The sequence below is a fragment of the Humulus lupulus genome, chromosome 4 (genome assembly GCF_963169125.1).
Source record: "Humulus lupulus chromosome 4, drHumLupu1.1, whole genome shotgun sequence".
Lineage (NCBI taxonomy): Eukaryota > Viridiplantae > Streptophyta > Magnoliopsida > Rosales > Cannabaceae > Humulus > Humulus lupulus.
In genome coordinates, this window is record NC_084796.1 from 74,895,537 (window position 1) to 74,919,776 (window position 24,240).

The 24,240-nt window shown below is 34.3% G+C and overlaps 2 protein-coding genes and 1 long non-coding RNA gene across 3 annotated transcripts; 1 reads left to right on the forward strand and 2 right to left on the reverse strand.

The window, feature by feature from the left end:
- Positions 1-10,680: 10,680 nt before the first annotated feature.
- Positions 10,681-11,239, reverse strand: LOC133832294 (uncharacterized). The gene is made up of 2 exons (XM_062262658.1): positions 11,086-11,239; positions 10,681-11,000 (listed from the first exon to the last, which is right to left on the reverse strand). The coding sequence occupies exons 1-2, from the start codon at positions 11,237-11,239 to the stop codon at positions 10,681-10,683; spliced, it is 474 nt and encodes a 157-aa protein (XP_062118642.1).
- A 150-nt stretch (positions 11,240-11,389) lies between these two features.
- On the reverse strand, positions 11,390-12,430 carry LOC133832295 (uncharacterized). The gene has a single exon (XM_062262659.1). It carries the CDS (start codon positions 12,428-12,430, stop codon positions 11,390-11,392), a length of 1,041 nt encoding a protein of 346 aa, XP_062118643.1.
- A 10,786-nt stretch (positions 12,431-23,216) lies between these two features.
- On the forward strand, positions 23,217-23,779 carry LOC133829027 (uncharacterized). Its single transcript, XR_009891465.1, has 3 exons — positions 23,217-23,345; positions 23,462-23,568; positions 23,679-23,779. It is a non-coding gene; the product is annotated as an uncharacterized LOC133829027 (long non-coding RNA).
- Positions 23,780-24,240: the final 461 nt, after the last annotated feature.

Consider the following 24,240-nt stretch of genomic DNA (forward strand, 5'->3'; position numbering starts at 1 on the left):
AAAAACTTTTATACCAAATTTTAACTAACCCTAACTACATGTTTAAGTCCAAATGACTCGCTTAACGAGTTAAGCACAATTTTTAAACACATAGTGTAACAGTCCTAGTTTAGTAGGGCATTACAAAAAGAGTCTCACAAATGCATCCCAAGAATTAATGGTCTCAGGCTCTAACTTAAAAGGCAAAGACTGGGCAACATTAGCTAAGGTAGTAGGAAAGATCATGCATCAAACATCATCATGAATTCCCTGATGTTATGTTTTGTATCTTAAATTCGGCATCTTGAAATTAGGAGGAATTCTCAAGGCGATAATACGATCAGAGGAGATCCTTTCCTTCTCTCCAAATCAATATACGTAGGCTTCGGGGCTGTTAATTCCCAAACCATCTGAGAAGGCATCTAAATGTGCCTGAATGGCTGGAGCAACCATAGGAGCAGCTGAGCAGCGGGCGGGATTGCTACAACTTCATTCTGATGTACTGGATGGATTACTAGTGCAATGGGTTCAAAAACATTCAACCCATTACCTTCCCGAAGCTGGTCAAGTACATTGCGCAGATTCTATCCTATGTTTCCAAGTCTATCAAAGACATTATTTCCTCTGGGTTGCCCCTTGACATTTTGGCTATCCGCTTGAGGGGCACCAGGAGGCGGTCTAGCAAGATAATTAGGCTGCTTGTAGGGATGCACATTTTCCCCATGGGGATGGGTTCCCGCGGGGACCCACCCTTAATGGGGCGGGGAATCCCCGTCTAAATGGGGAACGGGGCGGGGATGAGGATAATTTTTAATCCCTGTGTAACGACCCAAAATCGCTAATAAGGCTTAAGGGCCTTGATTAGTGTGCCTGGAGGGCATAATGGAATTTATGTTTGATTTTAATGAGTAAAATGCATGATTATGATTTAAAGCATGTTATATGGCTATTTGACTATTTGAGATGCATGACTATGTGTATTAGTATGCATGTAGGCCCTGATTGTGTTAGAAGGGCATAATTGTACTTTTGGCCATTTTGGGCATAACTGTATTGATATGTGATGATTGTTGAGACCACATTGGTATGTGGATGTATCTGTGACTCGTGACTCGAGACGATCCCAGAGAGCAGATTAGCGGAAAGTCAAGGAGGAAATTTATACCCGACTTGGGTTAAGCCTGGGGGTATAAGCAGGAAATTTAGAGAATATATTGAGGTTAATTTTGATAATGAGGAATACATATTTGGTGATTTATCAGGTATTGGGAAGCAAGCGGGAAAATATTAGAAACACTTGAGGAATTAGCGGGAATTGGGTAAAATGACTAAAATGGCCCTACGTGGTCAGAAAGGGTTTAGAATTTATAGGGAGGGCATTTTGGTCATTAGAATTCTTAGAGATAGATTAAATGAGGCTTTATATAGTGAGTGGGATTGTTAGAGAGTGTGAGAAATCTGAAGGAAAAGAAAGAAAAAGGAAGAAAAAAGAAAAGAGAGAAAAATAGAGGGTTTTCCAAAAGGGGCGGTTTGAGGATTCTAGCACCATTTCCTCTTCAATTTTCTTGGACCAAAGCTCAGTGGAGAGTTAGGATAGACTGAGCATCAAGGATTCTAAGCTAGGCTTGATGATTGGCAAGGGATTATCAAGAACACATCAATGTTGGAGGTAAGTTTTTAGAGTTTTCAGTTTTTGGGTTTTGACTGGTTTGGGCTGTGTATCTAAGCTGAATTGATGGGAACTTTAGGGGGGTTTAGGCCAAGCTTTGAGAAGAGCAAGCTAAGGATGTCTAGGGTTTAACCCAAGGTCGAAATTGCATCAACGGTATGAATTCTAAGTCCTTAGCTTTGATGTTTGACTGAATTTCTGGGTTTAGGGTTAATCATGGTAGATTTTGAGATTTGGGATGAATGTACTTGGGTTTTGAGGATTTGGGATGTTTGGGATGAGTGGAGAGTGTTTATAAGCTTGATTTTGAGTTTGGTGAAGATTTGGAGAAGTTTGGGTTGAAATTGGCTCAAAGAAATCGCAGAGAAGAAAATGAGAATTTGCCTGTCTGCAACTAGCGCTACAGCGCTAGTCTTTGGGCGCTGTAGCGCTAGGCCCTGTTTCTGGGGATGCTGATTCTACTTGTAGCGCTATAGCGCCCTCTTTTGAGCGTTGTAGCGCTACCCTGTGCCCAGAAAGGGGTTTTTGGGCTATTTGTGAGGGATTTTGGCCTAGGGTTCGGGGTTCGATTCCACCACCTTGTTTTGTGGATCTAGGACTTCCCGGGGGGCTCGGGATTGGTCCCGAGGCGAGGTTTTGGACTCGAGGTTTGGTGTTGATTTTGGCCTATGTTTGTGCTTAGGTGTGCACTAAGGCTCGAGTGGGATCGTGCTCAAGGAGTCAAGTGATCGAAGCTATCAAATTGAAAGGTAAGAAAACTATAGCACCCATAGGACAGGGCATGGGCCCATAGTGTGATTGCAGGGCACGACCCTATATTGCATTACATGTTAGGGTGCAGACTTGATTGAATTGATATATGTTCAAATGTTATTTGAGTTAGACTATCTGTGATTATAGTAGAATGAAATGGCGAGGATCCGAGAATGACAATGGAGCTGAGAACGGCGAAAGGCCGAGAACGGCAGTGGGGCCGGAAGTACCACTTAGCACGTGAAGTGCTTGTAGTCAGGGTGGGACCCCATGGATACATGTGATATCCTTACGGTGAGGACCGAGACCCCAGGCTTTGGTAAGGCTTCTGGGGCGGCATGGCCGGGTCGCTTAAGTCTAATGGTTGACCTGTTTATCTGTGGACTATTTGATATGATTAACTGTATAATTTGCATATGTTATGAAGTGCATGAGTTTTCTTGTTGGGCTTCGACTCACGGGTGCTCTGTGTTGCAGGTAAGGGCAAAGATTGAGTCGACCAGCCATGAGTACGGAGAGCATGAAGCGACGCGTACATGTTTGGCCTGCCCGACTGCTTTGGTTGGGGGTATTTTCGAGAAATGGCTGTAATAACCTGTGATTTTAATAACGGACCAACTGTAAACTTATTTTAAGTTGTAAATAGTTTTCAAACCTTATTTTGGGATCCCAAATGTTAAATACTATAAGTTTTCAATGAAACCACGCACTTTTCAAGATTACAGCCTTAACTTTTGCTTAGTCACACTTTTGTTTTAAAAACCTCGGTTAGCGAGTTCATTGAACATTGTTGTCTTAAAACTCACTTGGTAATGGCTCTAAGGAAGTAGGGCGTTACACCCTGAATGTTAAATGGGGCGGGTACGGGGATAACACTTCTGGCCCCAACGGGGCCCCGTTGAAATTTTTATATATTTTTGTAATATTTTATATGTATTTTATATCTTTTTTTATGTGTTATAGTAGTATAGTAGTAACTTTTTTAATATTTTAAATTTTATTTATGATAATTTTTAATGTTTTAAATAATAAATATTGTAAAATATTTTAATTTACATATAATTTACAACTTTTATTTTAAATTTGTTTTTTAAATAAATGGGTTCCCCGTGGGGATTCCCTACCCCGCCCACGACGGGAAGTAAGTGGGGACGGGGATTAAAAATATAAATGGGGACGAGGACGAGGGGAACACTCCCGACCAATTCCCCACTCCGTGTGCATCACTAGCTGCTCACGCTGCCTTAGCCTTAGTGGGACAAAAGGTCCATTAGGAAGCACATTCTCTCAAGTAGAAATATTCTAAGGCCTAGGTGGCTTTGGTGGAACAAACTATTCTCTTTTATGTTCATTATTGTGACAATCATCATAGTATTGATCATTTTGAGGTTTGTAGTATCTACTATCTCCCTCATCGTTATCATATCCATCTCGGTAGGATGTTCGATAAATACTACTTACTTCCTGATCATTTCTATGTAGGTATCTTCTCGGCAAATGACCTTGGTTATGCCCAACTGACTGATTGTGTCGGTTTTGGCTAGCTGGTTTGTCATTCCTTGGCTGTCAGAATTGCTGACCAGGTTTTGGGTTTTAATTATTAAAAGGTAGTCCCCCTCTTGAGACTGATCGTCTTGGTTTCTCATTAGCGGCCCTTCCTTCTCCAGACACTTGCCTACCACAACCTTGGCCTTGGTCACGATTAAGCAAATCTTGTTCATCTTTGTGGTGTTGGCGATAAACCTCGGGCCGAGTTTCTCTGTTTGAGTGATTGTTGCGTGTTTTCCCATGTGGAACTACTCGGTATCAAGATCGTGTCTGCTGATTAGGCTCACGAGCTTGAGTAGTTTGGTTTTGAGCAGCACTCACTCGACCAACTACCTCTGCTGGTGGATTCTTTGGGCGATTCACATTGAACTGAGTTTGTTGTAAGACAACTTCCATCAATCTTGCTGCTTCAGTGTTACCGCGATTAGCTTCTTCCTAACGAGCTTCAAGGGCTCGTTGTCGCTGATCCATCCATGCCTGAAAATCCTCCATCCAAGCCTGAAAATCTTGTCTCTGCTTGTTAAGGGCTTTAGATACTGTCTCTTGGGTTGTCGCCTGATTTTCATGCATAGCAACTAACTACTCCTGCAATTTTCCCACGACTTCTTTCAACTATTCAATGTCAGAGTTAAGATCTTCACCCAAGTCCACGTGGGGTCGTCGTGACCAAGCAATCCTCGTGGAGGCAGATTCCCAGTCAAAGTAGCCTACTAGCCAGGATGCAGAGGAGGGAATTGAATGCTTAAGGGGCAGTCATGCGGTCCAATAGTTTGGTTTCCCCCTTGGGGTTCCTGGCTCTGGCTTCTTGTGGTAATAACCATTGTTTTTTAATTATGAAAGAATTACTTTCTTGAGTTAAATTCTCAATGAAGGTACCAAAATGTTGACCAGCGTTTTGGTAAACGACACTGAGTCAAATTGAACATCAATTAAGAATAAAAGAGAGATGAAATCAAGTAAACGACACAAAAGAATTTATAGTGGTTCGGCCCCAAGAGTTGGTAATACCTACATCCACTTGCACTTTTATTAATAAAGAATATCTCAGACTCAAGATCAGAAGAACAAGATTCAACTGAGTTTCCTAAGCCTGAAGAATAAAATTCAACATAGTTTTTGTATGTCAAGTGCGCATGAGAAAGTGATGACTAGATCTCTATTTATACAGTCCCTTAGTAGGTCATGGGCCTTACAAGCATGAAATGGGCCACACACATAATGTGGGTTTGGTACAACTGAATATATAATAAAAGAATGTAAAAAATACATTCAAAATAACAGTTCACATATCCCATAAAATGTGGCCCATTCTAGTCGAGTGAGTTGTCCCTCGACCAAGTCTTCTTTCAAGCATCTTATATGATTAGTGCACCATTGATCAAGCCCTTGTTATCGACCAGGTCCTTTCTAAGCAATGATCTTCAAGTACTAATCTTCAATCTCTTCATCTGATAAGGGCAGCTTCTTCTACTTTGGTCGAGTACAATCGATTAGCACAAGTAAATCGACCAGCACAAACAAATTTAATATCTACTACTGCCACGTGTCATTTTCACTTGCCACATCTTCATATCAAACTTTGGGTTAAACACAACTATTTATAAAATTTCCACTAGGGTGGGACCCATATATGGGTTGGCGGCCACTCACATGTCACATTAATGTTAGGACACATGTACTTATTATGTTTTTGGAAGTTTACATTTATATACTTAGAATCTAAAGTATTTACAAAAATACGTTCAACCAAATTATTTACACAAATACCGGTACAACGTCAACACTATATACCGAAATCTAAAATAATCACTACCAGAATTGGAAAAAATGGGAAAATCTCGCTTCGTGAAATTTTCCATTTTTATGGGTTTAAAATAGCTACCTTTTAGTATCTTATGATGTTAATAAGACACCAATTGGTAACCTTTTCATAAAAAGTTTTTTTTTTTTTTTTATGGACTAAAAACTTCACTTTAAGATTACATAATCTCATATGTATTTTGGTTACCTATTTTGATTAGTCACCTTTAAAACCATGATTTTATTTTTATGTTATATTGTATTGTCTTGTTGTTTAAGATACTTTTACGTGTTTTTTTAGCAACATTTACGTTACCTTCAAACATATATAAAAAAACTAATGAGTTACAATAAAGTATAAGAATATACCATATAACTTATTAGCAAAGTTAGTATAATTAATTTTGTTGGTAATGTTACTGATTCTATGATGTTTAAGATACCATTTGTTTTACTTATAATTTTTTTAGAAACATATCGCAATTCCTCTATAAAATAAGCTTATATTAGAATATCATGGGTTACTTTATAGTAACCCATGAAGTTGGTTGATATATTAAATTTTAAGTTTAAATTTGGTTACTTGTTTGCTAATAAACTATAATAGAAACTAAAATATAGTTTTTGATTTTTGTTACCCTTTTTGGTGATGGCAAAAAAATATATCCCTCCCACATATCAAATGACCATCTTGAAGAGTAAGTTGCGATGGTACCACTCTTGAGCCCAACCGAGTAGCGGTGTGGTCGGAAAATATTTTTGAAGTTATTGAAAGAAGAGAGAAGAGAGAGAAAGTAAGAAATGTTAAAAAAAAGGAAAGGTGGCTGGGGCGCTGACGCAGAGAGAAAGAGAAGTTTTTTTTTTTTTTTAATTCGGTACAGTGAAATATCGGTATATCTGTAAATAAAGTTGTACCGACATTTTTGTAAATAAAATGGGTTTTTGGTTGCTCAGTGTAATAATTCCTTATTTTTTAAACATATAAATATTTAAATTTTTTAAACATTTAAAATAATATCTTCTTTTAAATATACTAAAATATGTAGTTAATTAAAAAAAATTAATGATATGATATCATCTAATTGGATTATTAAATTATTATCTCATAACAACTTAATATTTTATTTAATTTAAAAAATAATAATAAACATATTATTTAGTATAGTTTATTTAAAAAAAATCTATATTAAATAATATTAAAATATATGCTTATAATTAATGAATTAATTAATGTATTATTTAAATATTGAATTTGAAATTTAAATATGAATTAAATATATATTATTTTAATCAATTAAGTCATAATTAATTATTTGACCATAATTATCTTATAATTGCATATTGTCCCCATAAAACTATTTTCTTCACAAACATATACTTATTTAATCTTTCGTCAATCATACCCTAGACAATGTTGAATAGAGGTGACTCGATAACCATAAACATATCATTTAGAGTCCTTATAAATCATAATATTAATTAAACTCTTTAGCTAAATAATCTTATTTATTAATTCAAGTATTCCTTTACTATAAATTTGGAATTGTACTCTTGGTAATTATAAAATAAAATATATAATTATCTCATGTAGTCCATTAATATAATCATTACATGTAGCTTTATCCTCCAATAATTGGTTTGTAAATTAGAATTGGCCAAAATGATTGTGTTATCTTTGAAATTACCTCTTGATTATTAAGTACTATTAATTTACTAGTGAACGATTAATTATAACTGAATTATAAATTTGAGCTCAATAACCATTGAGTTCAAGATTTAACAATTAGGGGTCATTTGGTATCAGGATTCACAGTTTTCATATTACTGGGAAAGTTGAAGATGTTAAGCTGATATTCTAGAAACTTGCATCACTCTGTTTGGATGTACACTAGAATTTAATCTATGATTTCTGATAATATCACTTTCTGTGTTTGGTTGTGCATATGAATCTGTCACTTATGTTAATGTATCTCTAATATAAAGGTCACTAACCTATTTTACAAACGAACCTTCACTAATGAATTAAAGAATTAAGTTAACATGAACAATAGTTCATAACTACTTAAAATTTAGATGAATATGCATACGATCATCTTTTTATATGAATATAGTTAATGACATTACTTTGCAGCCACATATTATCCCAAAACGTTTGAATTTATATTAAGATATTAGCAGACAAAGTTGTAAAACTTCATATTACATTTCTAATTGTACTATGATCTTTAATATCAGACCTCTGAGTAAAAAAAGTGATGCCCTAACCATTGAACTAGTTGTTCGTCAAAAAATCTAAATCTTCATCAACATCATGCAAACCTATGTACTCCTCCTTCAACCTCACGCTACTCACGAAAATCTTAAATCCCATATGACTTTATCTCATGAAAACAAACCTCATAGAAGTGATTAAAACTCTTAAACATGTTTATAAATCATAAACACAAAATTAGAACCCTAGATCACTATGCACACCATTAAAACACAAAAATCAAGAATCTTTCAAGAATATAACACTAACCCTATAGTTACAGACTTTAATCTTAAAAGAAAGACTATAATAAACCATCCTTACTTCTGTCATTTCGAAATTCCTCAATAAAAGTCTTGCCAAAGTGATCTCTCCTTCTCTTTTTCCTTCTCATTCTCCTTTCTCTCTTTTTTTTACTTTTACACCACTATCTTTCTCTTTCTCTCTCTACAATGAATTCTCTCTCTCTCTCTTAAAGCTCAATTACCACCCTGCCCCTAAGTGATTTTTAGCTTAAACAATGCCTCAAGGGTATTTAAGACTCTTATTTTCTAATATTACTAACCTTCCAATTTCAAAAAATAATCAGCCCATTTAAATTCATTAAAATAAATTATCCAAAATAAATAAATATATTTTCTTATTATTTATTTATTTCATAAAAAACTTATAATTATGTATTAAATAAATTAATCTACATAATCCAAACCAAATTTTTTTTTTAAAATTATCATTACGATTTATATATAAACTTATAAATAAATGGGAAAGTTACAAAAATACAATAACATTAAAATATATATATATATTTATATATATGAAATACATGATAGATTACAAAAAATACAGATTTTTTATGAAAAATATGGAGTGGCAAAAATGTAAATATATAGTGGCATAACTGTAAATACGAATTAGTTAAATACAACTTTTTTGCAAACATTTGTAAATATATGTTACAGATTTGTAAACACATGTTACAGATTTATAAACATCTGTTTTTTTGTTGTTGATAAATCAGAGAAATTTCATTACTACTAACAAATCATTACAACTCCAAAAACCCCTCAATACACAGCAAAGAAAGAAAAACACAACCCCATTACAAATTCCCAAACCAATTTCTATCCTGTTGACTAATTTTCTTTGGTAAACTGTACGAAATTCTATTCTTAACACTAACTTTGGTATTATGAACAATTAGCTCAGGTTGCATACTCTTCCTAAGCCACAAAGTATCATTCCTAGCCTTCCAAATGTTGTAAAGCAAAGCTGCTATAACAGCTGAAAAAACTAGCTTCTGAAATCTGCTAGTAGAAGCTCTCTCAATCCACCTAATAACTCTCCTCAAGGTGGTTATCTTAGTTCTCCAATTCAGCCACTGCAAAATCTGGTGATAACAATTTAAACTAAATTTGCAATTAAAAAAAATATGCTCACAAGATTCCTCAGCTTCACCCCAAAACAGACAATCTGAATGATCAATAACTCCATGCCTTTTAAGTCTATCTTTGGTGTTCAATCTATTATGGATAGCCAGCCAAAGAATAAAGCTATGCTTAGGAGTATTTAATCTTCCCCACACCTCCTTACTCCAATACACATTATCAAGAGGAGTATGAATATAAACATAACCTTTACTAATCTGATAGTCTTCTTTGTGCACATGCAGCCTTTCTATCAAACTTCTCAATTTCCTTTTGACGTCATCAATTTTCCTCCAATACCAACTACTATTAACAGGAGCCGAGTACATCCACCAATCCTTTTGTTTTAAGTATACATGGTGAACCCATTTGACCCAGAGGTTATCCTTCTTCTCAGCAACAGCCCAAACATGTTTTCCAATAGCTGCAATATTCCATATTAAGCTATTTTTAAAACCCAACCCACCGGCTTTCTTCGATTGACAGACAGAATTCCAAGCTATCCTACCCGGACCTGCCAAGGAAGCTTGACCACTCCAAAGAAAAGCTCTACACATAGCAGAGATCTCTTTTAAAATCTTGTTCGGAATAATGATGAGTTGATTCCAATATGAATGAATTGACAGCAGAACTGAATTTATCAAAATAACACGACCAGCAAAAGAAATATGTCTAGACCTCCAACATTTCAGCCGAGCAAGCATTCTATCAATAAGTATTTGACAATCTTTGGCTGAAATCCTTTGGGAACAAATGAGAACTCCAAGATATTTAAAAGGAAGATTACCGCTGGTGTATCCCGAGGCATCAAGAATCCTTTGAAACTCAGCTTCATTCATACCGCAATAGTATATGGCTGACTTGGATTTATTTGGAAACAGTCCTGATGTGTTAGAGAATAACTGAAGCCCTTGGAGCAAGTAGTAGATGGATTTGAAATCACCATGACAAAATAATAAAACATCATCAGCAAAACTGAGATGATTAAGTTGAAGCCCTTCACATCTATAATGAAATTTAAAGTCTTGTTTCCTTCCCACTCCATGTAAAATTCTAGTGAGATATTCCATTCCCAACACAAACAATAGAGGAGATAAGGGATCTCCCTGTCGCAGGCCCCTCTTGGACCCAAAAAAACCATGTAATGACCCATTGAACATGATAAAAAATTTGGGTGTTCTAACACACTGCATAACCAGCTGAATAAAATGATTAGGAAAATTAAAAGCATCAAGCATTTCCTCAATAAAGTCTCATTCAATCGTGTCATAAGCTTTCCTCAAATCTAACTTTTTCATACATTTCGGCTTACCATTCTTTCTCCCATAGTGGCAATCAAGATCTTGACATATCATAATATAATGCGCAATAGACCTCCCTTTAACAAAACCACCTTGATTCTGAGCAATAATCACAGGTAAAATAGAGCTCAATCTAGAACAAATCATCTTTGTAGCCACCTTATACAGAACATTGCAGCAAGCAATAGGCCGAAAATCACTCACATATTTAGGACAGCCACCTTTCAGTATTAAGGTCAGAATGGTACTATTTAGTTCCTTTAAAATTTTCCCTGAGTGAAGAAAGGACAAGATAGCATCACTGCTTTCAGATCCAACCAAATCCCAGTTATCCTGAAAAAAATAACTACCATAAACCATCCGGGCCCGGGGCCTTTGAGCCAAGAATCTCCCAAATAGCTTTCTGCACTTCCTCTTTACTATAAGGCAAGAGAAGGGAGTTAGCTTGCTCACTAGATAAAATAACACCTTGTTGAACCACCCTTTTAATTACTTTAGTTCTTAGCTCCATCTTGCTGCCTAATAAAGTCTAATAATACTCTAAAAAGGCAGTTGAAACTTGCTCAGGTTTATCAAGCCAATCTCCAGCTTCTGAAGTTATAGAATATATTCTATTCTGTCTACTCCTCTCCCTTATGCTTGTATGAAAAAAAAAACAGTATTAGAATCTCCTTCCTGGCTCCATTTGAACTTCAGAATACTTTTGGCGAGCATCACTTTCCTCCTGAATTAAATTTGTATTGAGAGGATCCTTACTCAACCTGTTTTGACAGTCAGTAAGAGATTGATAAGTTGCCATCTCTGCAGCATGAATATCTGAAAAACCTTGTTTATTAATTGCCCGCAATGTGTCCTTAAGACGCTTGAGTTTCTGAACTACCCTATACATCATTGTGCCATCAACTGGTCTACTGCAATCAGCATGAATCAGCTCTTGAAAACCAGAAAAAGACTTCCACATTCGAAAGTACTTAAAAGGCTTCCTACCTGAAATCAGATCAGGGTAAACTGTTAGTATAGCAGGAGAGTGGTCAAAAATTCCCTCATTCAAAAAATGAACGTCCGCTACAGGAAAATCATTCAGCCACGCCTGATTAGCCAATATTCTGTCTAATTTCGAATAAATTCTATCTTGTCCCTTCTGCTTATTGTTCCAAGTAAAAAAATTCCCACTATACTTTATATCCTCCAAGTAACAAGCCGCAATACACATCTGAAAAGCTTGAGAAGATTTATACTTAACACGAGCACCAATCCTTTCCTCTTTTGATAAAATGTCATTAAAATCTCCAAGAACAATCCAAGGAGAAGTAACAGCCAGTTCCTGTAACTCTTTCCATAGAATATTCCTTCCACCCTCATCATTCATACCATATACAAAAGTAACATGGAAACTATCCTTATTAGAGGTTGAACTGACATATAAATGAATCAACTGACTAGAACATTGTAGAATATCAACATTAAACATGAATGGATTCCAGCTAACCACAATACGACCATTGTCATGCCACGCATTATTTGAAGTAAAACACCACCCAGAGAACACACGAAGATAAAGAGCTCCCAAGTTAGAAGCCTTAATCTTCGTTTCAAGGAGACCCACCAAACCAACCCCCCTGGAACAAATTAGATTTTTAACCGCTGCTTGCATATGTTGGCTGTTGATCCCCCTGACATTCCAACTCAATATCCTATCCATTGGGAGGAGGAGGTACTCCCCCTCCTCCGTTAATCTCCTCTTCTACCAATCCCATAGAACTTTCCCCTTCCTCATTAACTAACACTTGAAAGGCATTACTAACAGTAGTAATAAGAGGCACGGTTGGGCACTGCTTAGCTTTATAAATATCTGTTATATGTTCGTAAATAACATTTATAAAACCAATTACAAAAAATCATTTTTTGTAAAAATATTTACAGAATTTCTTGTTACAAATTTGTGAATATGTGTTACATGTTTGTAAACAATATTTAAATATATATGAAGTTCATTTTATAAAAAAAATATATATATTTACAAATTTATTCATATATGTTGCATGTTTGTAACTCATGATTACTAATTTTGTAACAATCATTCCAAAATTGTGAAACCTAATTATATTTTTAAAACATAAAAATATGAATCTTTTTTTAATTTATATGTACAACAACACATGCTTTCTTTGTCTAATAAAAAAAGTAAATAGTGTAAATATCTAAATCTCACATGAATAAAAATTAAAACAAAAAACAAAAATTAAGTATTTTCAATTGGAGAGGAGAAACTTTCCTCTTCAACTTAATATATATAAGAGTTAGAAGGAGCTATAATAACCACATCCTTCACAAAAGAGGAACCATTCCCAAATTGTTATGGGAAAACTCTTGAACATGTTGACATCAAAACCCAGTAAAGAACAATGCACTAGAGATTAATGGGTTTACTCTTCAAGCCACAAATATAAATGGGGAGAAATATAGAGAGAGACAGTGAGACCACTACAAAAACTAGAGAGAGGAACATTCAATGGGTAGAGAAAATTGGTTTACTATGGTAATGAAAATTGTGAGAATGGAGAGTGAAAATGATAAAAATGAGCAGAGAGAATGAAGAGAGTGGAAATCTTTAAAAAGATGGGAAAATGGAGGGGGCAAGTACTGGTTACCACATAAATGATATAAATATCCGTAAATATAATATTAAAAATCGTATTTTTAATATAAATTGCATATATAAATTTTTTTGAAAGATTAGCTTGAGTTGTGTAATTTTTTTTAAATAAATCACGCTCACAACATAATATATACAATTACAAAAATATCATTTTTTATATAAAGTTAGATATTTCAACTCTTGGGCCTAGGCCCAAGCAGCCATTAGGCAGACTTTTTTATAGCATGCTATCTCTTCCCTTGCTACAAAAAATGCCGCTATTGTTGACACCTTCTAGGCCCTGATCAAATGTTATAAAAAACACGGAGATTGGAGCTCCCACAATTGAATTATTTATCTTTTTAATATTCACACAAAGAAAACAAGTAAATATATAAGATATATAAAAGAGCCGAAAAGAAAAATAAAGTGGTGGAAACATGTATATATATATGTATATATAATTGATGGCTTTCCTATTGTAGCTACTTTTTAATTACCTTTCTAAAGTCAAGTGTAAATACAGGGAAATTTCAACATCGGCTGTGGTTGACACTTGATTCATTCTTTATATATATACACATTGAAGCAGAAGAAAATTTAGCCGAAAATGACTGGTGCTGGCTGGCACTAAAATTAAACCAATTTTTTTAAAGGAAAACTTTGTCAAACTTTTTGGAGGATGTTTAGGCTTTAGTGTTTTGAAGTTAGTCAACTTTTGGAGGAAGTTAAGGCTTTTCAGTTTCAACTTTTAAAAATGGGTATTATTACGTATTCAGAACGTAAAGCAGCAAAATGCAAACTTTTGTCTAATAATTATTATAAATAAATATATATGTGATGGGGTGGCCATTAAGCCTTACACTGGACATCATGGGCCGTTCTTTCTTTCAAAATCTCAGACAATTTCTTCCATTTACACACCACTGAACGCACCCCTATACTTGTATAATATATTCTAGTTATTTATGATTGTCTCTATTTTCAAATTTTGATAATTATCTCACCCATCATCTCCTACTCCTACTAACAGAGCGAATCAGTAATTTTTAAGAAAGGGGACTTTATACATTTATAATAATATGAGATATTTGCGGCTAAAATACCAAAATTTACAACTTACTAACACTTAAATACCCAAATTGATTTTTTGGTGGCAAAAGTACCAAAATGTGAAATTTACTTGCAATTAGAGATACACAGTGTTAAATGTTAAAGTTGACTGGTCAAAGGACACGTGGCACTACATGATTGGTCCACATTGTTATTATTCTTAAAATAATTTTCAATTTATTTTTCAATTTAACAAAAAATAAAATTTACATTTTTTTCAAAAAAAAATTCGAATTTTTTTTCAATTTAAGATTAAGTATGAAAAATATATTTTTTTTAAATTTAATTTTTTATTGTTAATATCCTCAAATTTTTTAATTTATTATTATTATTATTATTATTATTATTATTATTATTAAAATCTTCCTATCTATCATTTTGTCTACTTTTTTTCAATTAAAGATTAAGTAATTTTGTTTAAAATCCAAGCAATAATTTAAGATTAAATAATTTTTTTTACTTAATCTTAAATAATTGATTAAAAGCAACAAATTTGATTTTTTTTTTAAAAATGAGAAAAAATTATTTTTTGTTACTTTTAAATTGAAAAACAATAAATTTGATTTTTTTAAAAAAATGAAAAATATAAAATGATATTTTTTTGAAAAATTATTTAAAATAATAATAATAATAATGTGGACCAATCATGTGGTGCCACGTGTCATTTGACCGGTTAACTTTAACATTTAACACTGTGTATCTCTAATTGCAAGTAAATTTCACGTTTTGGTACTTTTGCCACCAAAAAATCAGTTTGGGTATTTAAGTGTTAGTAAGTTGTAAGTTTGAGTATTTTAGCTGCAAATATCCCTATATATAAAGGAACCATACAGTTTATTATCATTATACCCCGTTTGTTTATTTTTATTTTGAAAATTTATTAATTATTGTTTTTAGTTTCAAAAACTTTTTATTAATACATATATATATATATAAATTTAATTCATTTATACGGTATTTAAAAAATTCTTTCATTAATATATAGCTAATTTTTTTTTTACAATAATACGGTTTGCTTGTGATTGTAGTTTGGCATGCTTTTTTATTTTTATTTTTTTAATTTAAAGCATTTCCCATTAGGTGTCCCTGCTATAAATTAGTTAGACAAACTATCGAATTAATAAACCCAGTAACTTCTCACATGGATCTGTACGATTTACACTCCAAACTGTGTGACTTATAATCATAAATATTATACTGCCAGATCAATTAACTCGAAGGTTAATATAGTAATTTAAAACAGTAGTTGCATTCAGATAAGATCTATATTGCATACTATCTCTACTTTAAAAATCTCTGAAGGAAGGATTTAGAAGAACATTTTTTATAATAAACACTCTAATATTTTATTCCTTAGTAATTCTCTGCCTTACACAAAAAGAGAGGATGACCTTATATAGCTATGTACTCAAGCATACAAACTTAACCAACCATAGTCGGGACCAGATAAGTGATACGATAAAGGATAAGATTCCCTCACCAAAGCATAAAATAAAGTAGACAAGATAAGGGATAAGATTCATTGACCAAAGCATAAAGTAAAGCAGACAAGACAAGGGATGAGATTCCTTAACCAAAGCAAAAAGTAAAGGCAAAACAAGAGAATATTTATTTAAAAATTGTTTCATGGCTGGCCTCGTAGTCAAAATTATATGTTGGGTCCTCGTGGAGTGGGTTCCATCCTGTCGGTTCTTCTTCATCCTGATCACTGCCAACTGGAGGGCATGCCTCGTAGTCTGTATATGTAGTATCCTATTCTTTTCCTGTGTATTGGAAGAGATACGGATCTTGCAAATCTAGAGTGTCGGCATGTGGGTCTTGAGAATCTTCAAAGTAATTACTTTTTCGTAAAATTACCCCTTCAATGTCAGTCAGTTTGTATAGTGACATATAGTTTTGCTCTAAAGTTTCTTTGAGTTTTGTGGCCTGATTTGTTTCATTTTCTGCAATGTAGAAGGCTTCAAGGGCCCTTATTATCTTGCAAGTATAGTCAGAATGGAACATTTCCCAATGAGCGTCTTCTTCTGGCTTGGGCCATAACTCAGGAGGTATAATTTGATTTTTCTCAAACAAACTTTTTTTGATGTCCATGTATTCTTGGCCCCCAAGACTACATAGTGGCTCTTCTTTTGACCCGTAGACTTCGAATGTTGGATTAATAACTATATTTTGCATCAATTTTGGCATTAAGACTAAGAAAGATAACAATATAACAGTTTATTAGGCTAGCAACATTTGGGCCTGGTGGGTAGATAAAAGTAGGCCTGCCATTTTGAACAATTTTCCATTAAGCCGATAAGACCTTTTTCCATTTTCCCAATGGAGCAAACCAGGGCAAAACGTTCATTTGGACTTGGTAAGCCGGTTTGAACCTTTCTTGGTCCAGAAATGATTTTATTGATGTCTACAAGGTCATAGTTTGTACCTCAACAACTATTGTAAAAACACTTGCCAAATACCAAAAGAAGTGAGCTACTAGTTTTGGTGTAAAGATAGCGTCTCGAAGAGGTAGGATTTGGGAAAATGGATACTTTGGATGGATTCCAAAGTCATTTTGTATGGAAGGTCCAAGTTTGGAAATCATAAAATTCTGAAGAAAGATTGCTCTGTGAGTTGCTCTTTCTTTTTCTAATTTGTGGGACTTCTTTGAAAGGATATTTTTTTGCATCCTAGGGAAAAGATTGATTGTGTTTGGTAGAAAAGGAAGAAGTCATCATGAGTATGAATGCGATGGTATGTGATGATTTTTGGGAGACGATGGGGATGGTTTTTTGTGAGTATCCTGAGGCTAGATTTATAGCAAGGGGTGATCTGGATAAGAAATCAGTCATAGTATTGTATTTACCTTGGATGTGTTTAATGTCAAACGAGAAGTTATCAAACAGGACTGCCTGTAACACCATGGATAACCAAGGTTGTTACACTGTGTGATTATAAAAGTGCAAAACTTGCTAATCAAGTCATGTAGTTGAAAACGTGACCCTAAAGTCATAATTAGGTTAGGGTTAAAAGATTTTGGTCATAAACAGGAAATTTCTCATTAAAATAAACGTTTAATACATGGGATCCCAAAACAGGTTTTAAAGGACAGTTTACAAAAATTTCAAAGTTTATGTACAACCACAAGCCACTCTAATGGCAAAATAGGCACTTTAGGTTCTCCTGTCCCTATACCATACCTCGACCGTGGTGGCCGATCAGCTGACTATATACATTATGCCCCAGAGCTCTCCAACTCAGGACTGATCCCCCTTGCCCTTGCCTTTACCTGCCCCACGTAGCACCTGTGAGCCAAGGCCCAGCAAGAAAACGATATTACAGAGCATAATCAATAGTCAGATAAATCACAAATCATCAATCAGATACTCAGCATACCACATTGTTCACATAATCAGTGATATCAATCTACAAACCAGTAATCAATCATCCAGGTAATAAACATGCCATAATCATCAGATTAATAACAATAAACATATTACACAGTATCCAGAATCGACGTCCTTAGGCTGCACCCTTTGTTTATCCCACTGACTCCGGCTCGCTTAGGTCGAGCTCAGTGATTATATACTTAACCTCAGCTACCAGTGGCTGAGTCGCGTCCTTGTGCGCCAATATTAATTCCGGCACTCTTAGGCCGTTTATTTCATGTTAACATGGCATAATACTATCATAAAACATTACATACAAGTATAGGGAACTCTTAGTCCCCACATAACCACATAACCAGGTGCAGTTTTCTTACCTTTGATTCCGAGTGCTTAGTTATTTGAGACGACCCTCGAGCACGGTCTCATTCCAAGCCCTAGCGTACACCTAGTCACATTCCATAAAAAAGTACCTCAATGTGTTTGAATTCCAAAGAACAATCCCGGGACCAAACTCGCGCTCTCGGGACCCCAAGTTCCACCCAACGAGGTGGGGAACCCGTCCCCGAGCCCCCAAGCGAAAACCCTAAGAAAAATACCCAAAAACCACTTTATGGAGGCTGGGCAACGCTACAACGCCACAAGGTAGGCGCTACAGCGCTAGAGTCAGAGACTCAAGCCCCCCAGAAAATGTGGCCTAGCGCTGTAGCGCTCCCACCCTAGCGCTACAACGCTACAACCAGCACATGTAGAAATCTGGGTTTTTCCTTTCGAACTTTCTCGAGCCTAAACTCCATAAACCCACTCCAAACCTCAACTAAACTCCAAATTGAGCCTACAATCCTCTACATCTCATCCAACATAACCTAACAGCATCAAAACTTAGCTAATAGCATCATCTAACATAGAAAACCTATTTCTCATTAAAATAAACGTTTCATACATGGGATCACAAAACAGGTTTTAAAGGACAGTTTACAAAAATTTCAAAGTTTATGTACAACCAAAAGCCACTCTAATGGGAAAATATGCAATTTAGGTTCTCTTGTCGCTGTACCATTCCTCGAATGTGGCGGCCAATCAACTGACTATGTACATTCCGCCCCAGAGCTCTCCAACTCAGGACTAATCCACCTTGCCCTTGCCTTTACCTTCATCACGTAGCACCCGTGAGCCAAGGCCCAGCAAGAAAACGATATTACAGAGCATAATCAATAATCAATAGTTAGATAATTCACAAATCATCAATCAGATACTCAACAGACCACATTGATCACATAATCAGTGATATCAATCTGCAAACCAGTAATCAATTATCCAGGTAATAAACATGCCATAATCATCAGATTAATAACAATAAAAATATCACACAGTATCTAGGGTCAACGCCCTTAGGCCACACCCTCTATTTATCCCACTGACTCCGGCTCGCTTAGGCCGAGCTCAGTGATTATAAACTTAACTTCAGCTACTAGTGGCCGAGCCGCGTCCTTGTGCGCCAATATTAATTTCGGCACTCTTAGGTCATTTATTTCATGTTCACATGGCATAATGGGACTCTAGAAATATGACCTAGTACCCAGCCCTTCCAGTCCTCTTCAGCTGTGATCAGACTCCAAGGTGCTAGTACTACCATAGAGTGATTAACACTTGGGTTGGGAAAAAGCTTTGCCATTCTTAAGCTTTATAAAATACTTGGGAAGTGAGGTGTAGTGTATTTTTGTATTGGAGTTAGACAAATCCATAAGGTCAACTAAGGTACTCTTATTCTTTGAATTCAATCATTTAAAACTCTTTAGTTTTCTTTAGTCCTTTTATTCAGATCCTAACTTTTGATATTGGTTTTTGACTAGGCTCTTGAAACTTAAAGATCTTTCTTGGTAAGTTTCGTCTTGTAGGTTTAGTTTCCACATTTTTTCTTTACTCTTTAGAAATACTCACCATTCTTATTGTTGGTTTTAGGAGTGTTCCAAGTTCCGCATTTGTTCTCAATTATCCCGATTTTGGTAAGGAAAATAGGATAGCTTTTATATGCTTATATGTTATGATGATGCTATAATATGTTATGTTATGATATGATATTATGTGTTATGATATATATGTTCTTAGGGCTTATAGTTGCTTAGCTAGCAAACTTCATTGTATTTTGAGGCTTATAGTTGCTTAGCTAGCAAACCCCAATGTTTACCATGTACATGGGTTATAGTTGAGATATATGTTTATAGTATATGTTTATGATATGATTTATGTATATGTTTTATGTTGTTAGTAGTTTTCCTTGCTGGGCGTTAGGCTCACTCATTTACTTTTAGTGTGATGCAGGAAAATAGATACAAAGGTGAAAGGATTCTTGGAAGCTTGGTGTCTGTGTTGAGGTGAATGGAGTGGATGGGCTACGTGTCGATTCGAGGATGACGTTATTTTCTTTAGTCTCTTTAAATTACGATTTTTATATATTTTTCCGCATTTAGCTATGTAAACAATTTCATTTAAAGTTATGTTTTTTTTTTTAAAACAACGAGCTCATTTATGTATTACATATATTATTTTAAAGTTTTCAATAAAGTTATGAATTTTTCTCATGTATGTTCTCTTTAAGGTAGTAGTTATGTCTAGTAGGGTTAATGATCTAAGTTTTAGAAATAGTTGGGTCATTACAAGTGATACGACCGATGGAAACAGTAACCTGATCGTTGGGGATATAGTTGTATTCTATTGTGGGATTTTAACAATTCTAAGTCGTTGAAGTAACTAACACATGAGAATAATTAATTTATGGATGTTAGAGAAACTTTTTCAGAAAAGTTTGTGAGGAAAAAATGTTGAACTAAGTAATATAAGAAGATTGGGAAGTTTTCATTTTTTGGTTACTATTCACCGGGTACTATTCATAGTTGGTCTCACAGCGGGGTTCGCAAGTGTCCCACAGTAGGGTCCACATGGGTCCCACAGCGGGGTCCACCTGTGGGTCCCACATGTTGATGCAGTAGTGATACAATGATGACTTTAGCCAACCACTATGCTTGATATTTTGAATATTTTATTATTCCACTATGCTTGATATTTTAAATATTTTATTAGTATAGTAACCCAAGATTTTCCTATAAATAAGCTCTTTTAAAACTCATTTTGAATTACAAAACCTCATTTTCTTTCTCTCACTCTACCTAAAAATCTTCTTAGCACTCTTTCAAACTTCTAAATTTCTAAGATCTATGCGAAGTTCTATCTATAACGCTAGCCTACGAAAACCTTTTAGGTAAGCTCCTTACCGAGCCTTTCAATTCAGTTACTTAACTATTATATATATATATATATATTATTTCACTATGTCGCTATAATGCTAAAATTTATATATAGATTATTTTACTATGCCGTTATAATGCCAAAATTAATATATAGATTATTTTACCATGCTGTAATAATACCAAATTTATATATATATATATTATTTTACTATGGGGTTATAATTTCAAAATTTAGATATAGATTATTTTACCATGCCGTTATAATGCAAAAATTTATATATAGATTATCTTACCATTTTGTTATAATTTACAATGACAAAATTGAAATATAAACTATTTTTTTATGTGTCATTATAATATTAAACTTATATAGGCTATGGTCACACTTTGGACTATTATAGACTTTTATTATATGACCTTATTCCCTACTATTATGGAATGGTATTATGACCTGGACATTTCCGTATGACCATGACCATGAATTTTAGACCAGGATCTTGCCATGGACAATTATAGTATGACCATATCACTACACCAAAAATCTCTTTCAATAACACATCATTATAAGACAATTGAAAAAAATATTATAATAGATATAAAGTAAATGCGGTAAACTAAATTTTGTAAAACAAAATGCGGTAAACTAGAAAAAATTAAAATTAATAGGCAGCAAACGAAATGTAATTAATATTTTGTTTGGGTATAACCCTTTAAGTGTTATTTTTTTAAAAAAAAAAGCCCAATCAGTTTAACTTTAACCTAGAATCCCTTCACTTCAATCCTTCTCTCTCTCTTTCTAGCCGCAGCCTTCTCTCTCTCTCTCTCTCTTTCTGAATTCCCTCCCTCCCTATCATTCTTGCAGTTAGCCTCTCTCTCTCTCTGTGTTTCTACGGACGATGGGTGAAATTTTGTTTTAGGGGGCGAGGTGGATGGTGGTAAGTTCTTGTTCTCCCTCTCTCTCTTTTCTTTTATTTTAATTTGATCTGCATTTTTCTTTTTCGTTCTCTGGGTTGATGATGGTTCTTGGTTGTGGACAAGCTATTCTAATTATTTTTCTTCTATTTGGGTTTCCGTTATGCAGGTTTGTAGGCGTGATGGTGGTGGTGGTGAGGGTTCATGGTGGTAGCTCAAAGGGCAAAGGGTGGTGTCTTCTTCATATCAATGTCTGGGTTGTTGGGTGGTGCCAAGATAAAAATATTTTTGTATGTCAATGTTTTGATTTAAGGTGATTCTATAAGATTTCATTTTCATTTAAAAATGGGTTTGTAAATTTGATTATTTTACTTTTGAGAATAACTTGTGTGTTTCATATTTCTTTCTGTTTTGAGTTTACTAATTATTTTTAAAGATTTATCTATGGTTGAGTATGTTAAATCTTTTATTTTGAATTTATTGCATATTTTTATACAAATTTATGTGTATTTTTTCATAAACACATGTTTGCATAATAATCTATGAAATTGTTTCTGATTCTGTTGATGTGATAATGTGTGCATAGAATCTGTTTGATTAAATTCTTGAATGACTTGTATTTGCTTTAACACATTGCTTCATCCTTCCTATTTCTATAAGTTTCTTTAGGCACTTCAACCACCTTTTCAGTTATTTTGTTTATTTATGTATTTTGATCACCAGGAGTTTTGTTATTACTGATTTTAAGCCATTCATTTCAATTTTCACATATTTTGGTGGTGTAATCAATGTAGGCCATTTATTTAATGATGAGTTGTATCAAGATTTTGCTAATTGAGTTGCTTTGATTGAGATATTTCTAATTCCTTTCTTGTGTAGCTCTTAATCTGGAACTGATTGATGTTGCTATTGTTGTTTTGTTTCTTTATTTTTTTTTGGTGGTGTGTGCTTTGTAGCATTGCATTTAGTTAGCTTAATATTTAGCTCATATTTTCTTGAGTCGTTGCACCAGAGTTCCCTTAATCAAGAGCCATATTCTGTCCCAAGGACAATACTCATCGATGAGGTTATGAAGTAATTTTTTTTATTATCTATATCGTGTTGAGACTTACTCATTACTCAAAGCCTATTGTGCATATGATGATTACTTCTATCCCTTTATATCTAGAAAAGTTTCATTTTTGAGAAGAGAATTGAGTTTTTAAATATTATTCCTTATGTTTGGTGTGTTATTTCTAGATTACTGGCGATTCAATTTATAATCTTACGAGGTTAGGAGACGTTGAAACTGATAAGAATGATCATCCATTGGATCCACCCCTAAAGATATTATCAGTTGAGGTGGGTTTAGAGATAGTTGAATAGTAACGATTATCATTCTATATTTGTTCTTTTTGCCCTTTTTTCATTTATACGTGTGTTTGATTATTTAACTTCTTTGATAACTTATATTCTAGGTATTGTGGAATCCATTTGATGATATTGTACCAAGAGAACGTGTAAAATCTAAGGAACTTTCAACAAGTGACACCGACAATAAAGATACGAAGAAAAAAGCTGTTAAGTAAGTGTTTATTTGTGTACACCCCTTTTGTGGAGTGCCTGTCTGTTTGTGTCTGCCGGTGTATGGTGAAAAATATTTGGCTAAATGTGGTCTGTACGTGTACAATTCAGAAAGTTGAATTTACTTTCATTTGGAGAAGAAGCTGAAGAAGAGGAGAATGAATTTGCAGCTGTAAAGAAAAAAATCAAGAGCAGTCATGATGTACTTGATAATCCTCGTCTTCTGAAGGATGCTATTCAAAATGATGAATTGGTAACTGTCTACTTTCTACAATAACACCTTTCTTTAAGAAAATTAATTTTAGTAGTACACATTGCTGCTCCGTTAGGTCCAGACCTCATCTGATGCACTTGCTGTTTTTTTTAATGTTACATTTGAAGTCTGTTAAAATAGTTAAGATAAAAATGTCTTGGCTTGGTGTGATTATGTGTAAATTTCCCTGTCAATTTACTTCAGGAACTTTCATATCTTATAAAAATTATCTATACATATGCATACACCCTTTAAAAACTTGCAAGCCTACTGGTACACATTATGCATAATTTAGAATCTCAGATATGTATAACATCCTTGCTGTATAGTATGCAAGTAATGATCAAGCTGACAAGTGCTTAACTAATCTTTGATGTGCAATGTGCAAGTATAATGAGATTGCTTTTGGGGTTTCATTTA

Bases quoted from the DNA above. Each gene is read 5' to 3' on its own strand.
- LOC133832294 (XM_062262658.1), bottom strand. From the start codon at position 11,239: ATGGAGCTAAGAACTAAAGTAATTAAAAGGGTGGTTCAACAAGGTGTT. The intron at 11,001-11,085 runs GTTTATGGTAGT...TTCTTCACTCAG, and splicing joins AAAGGCCCCGGGCCCGGATG to GGAAAATTTTAAAGGAACTA.
- LOC133832295 (XM_062262659.1), bottom strand. From the start codon at position 12,430: ATGGATAGGATATTGAGTTGGAATGTCAGGGGGATCAACAGCCAACAT.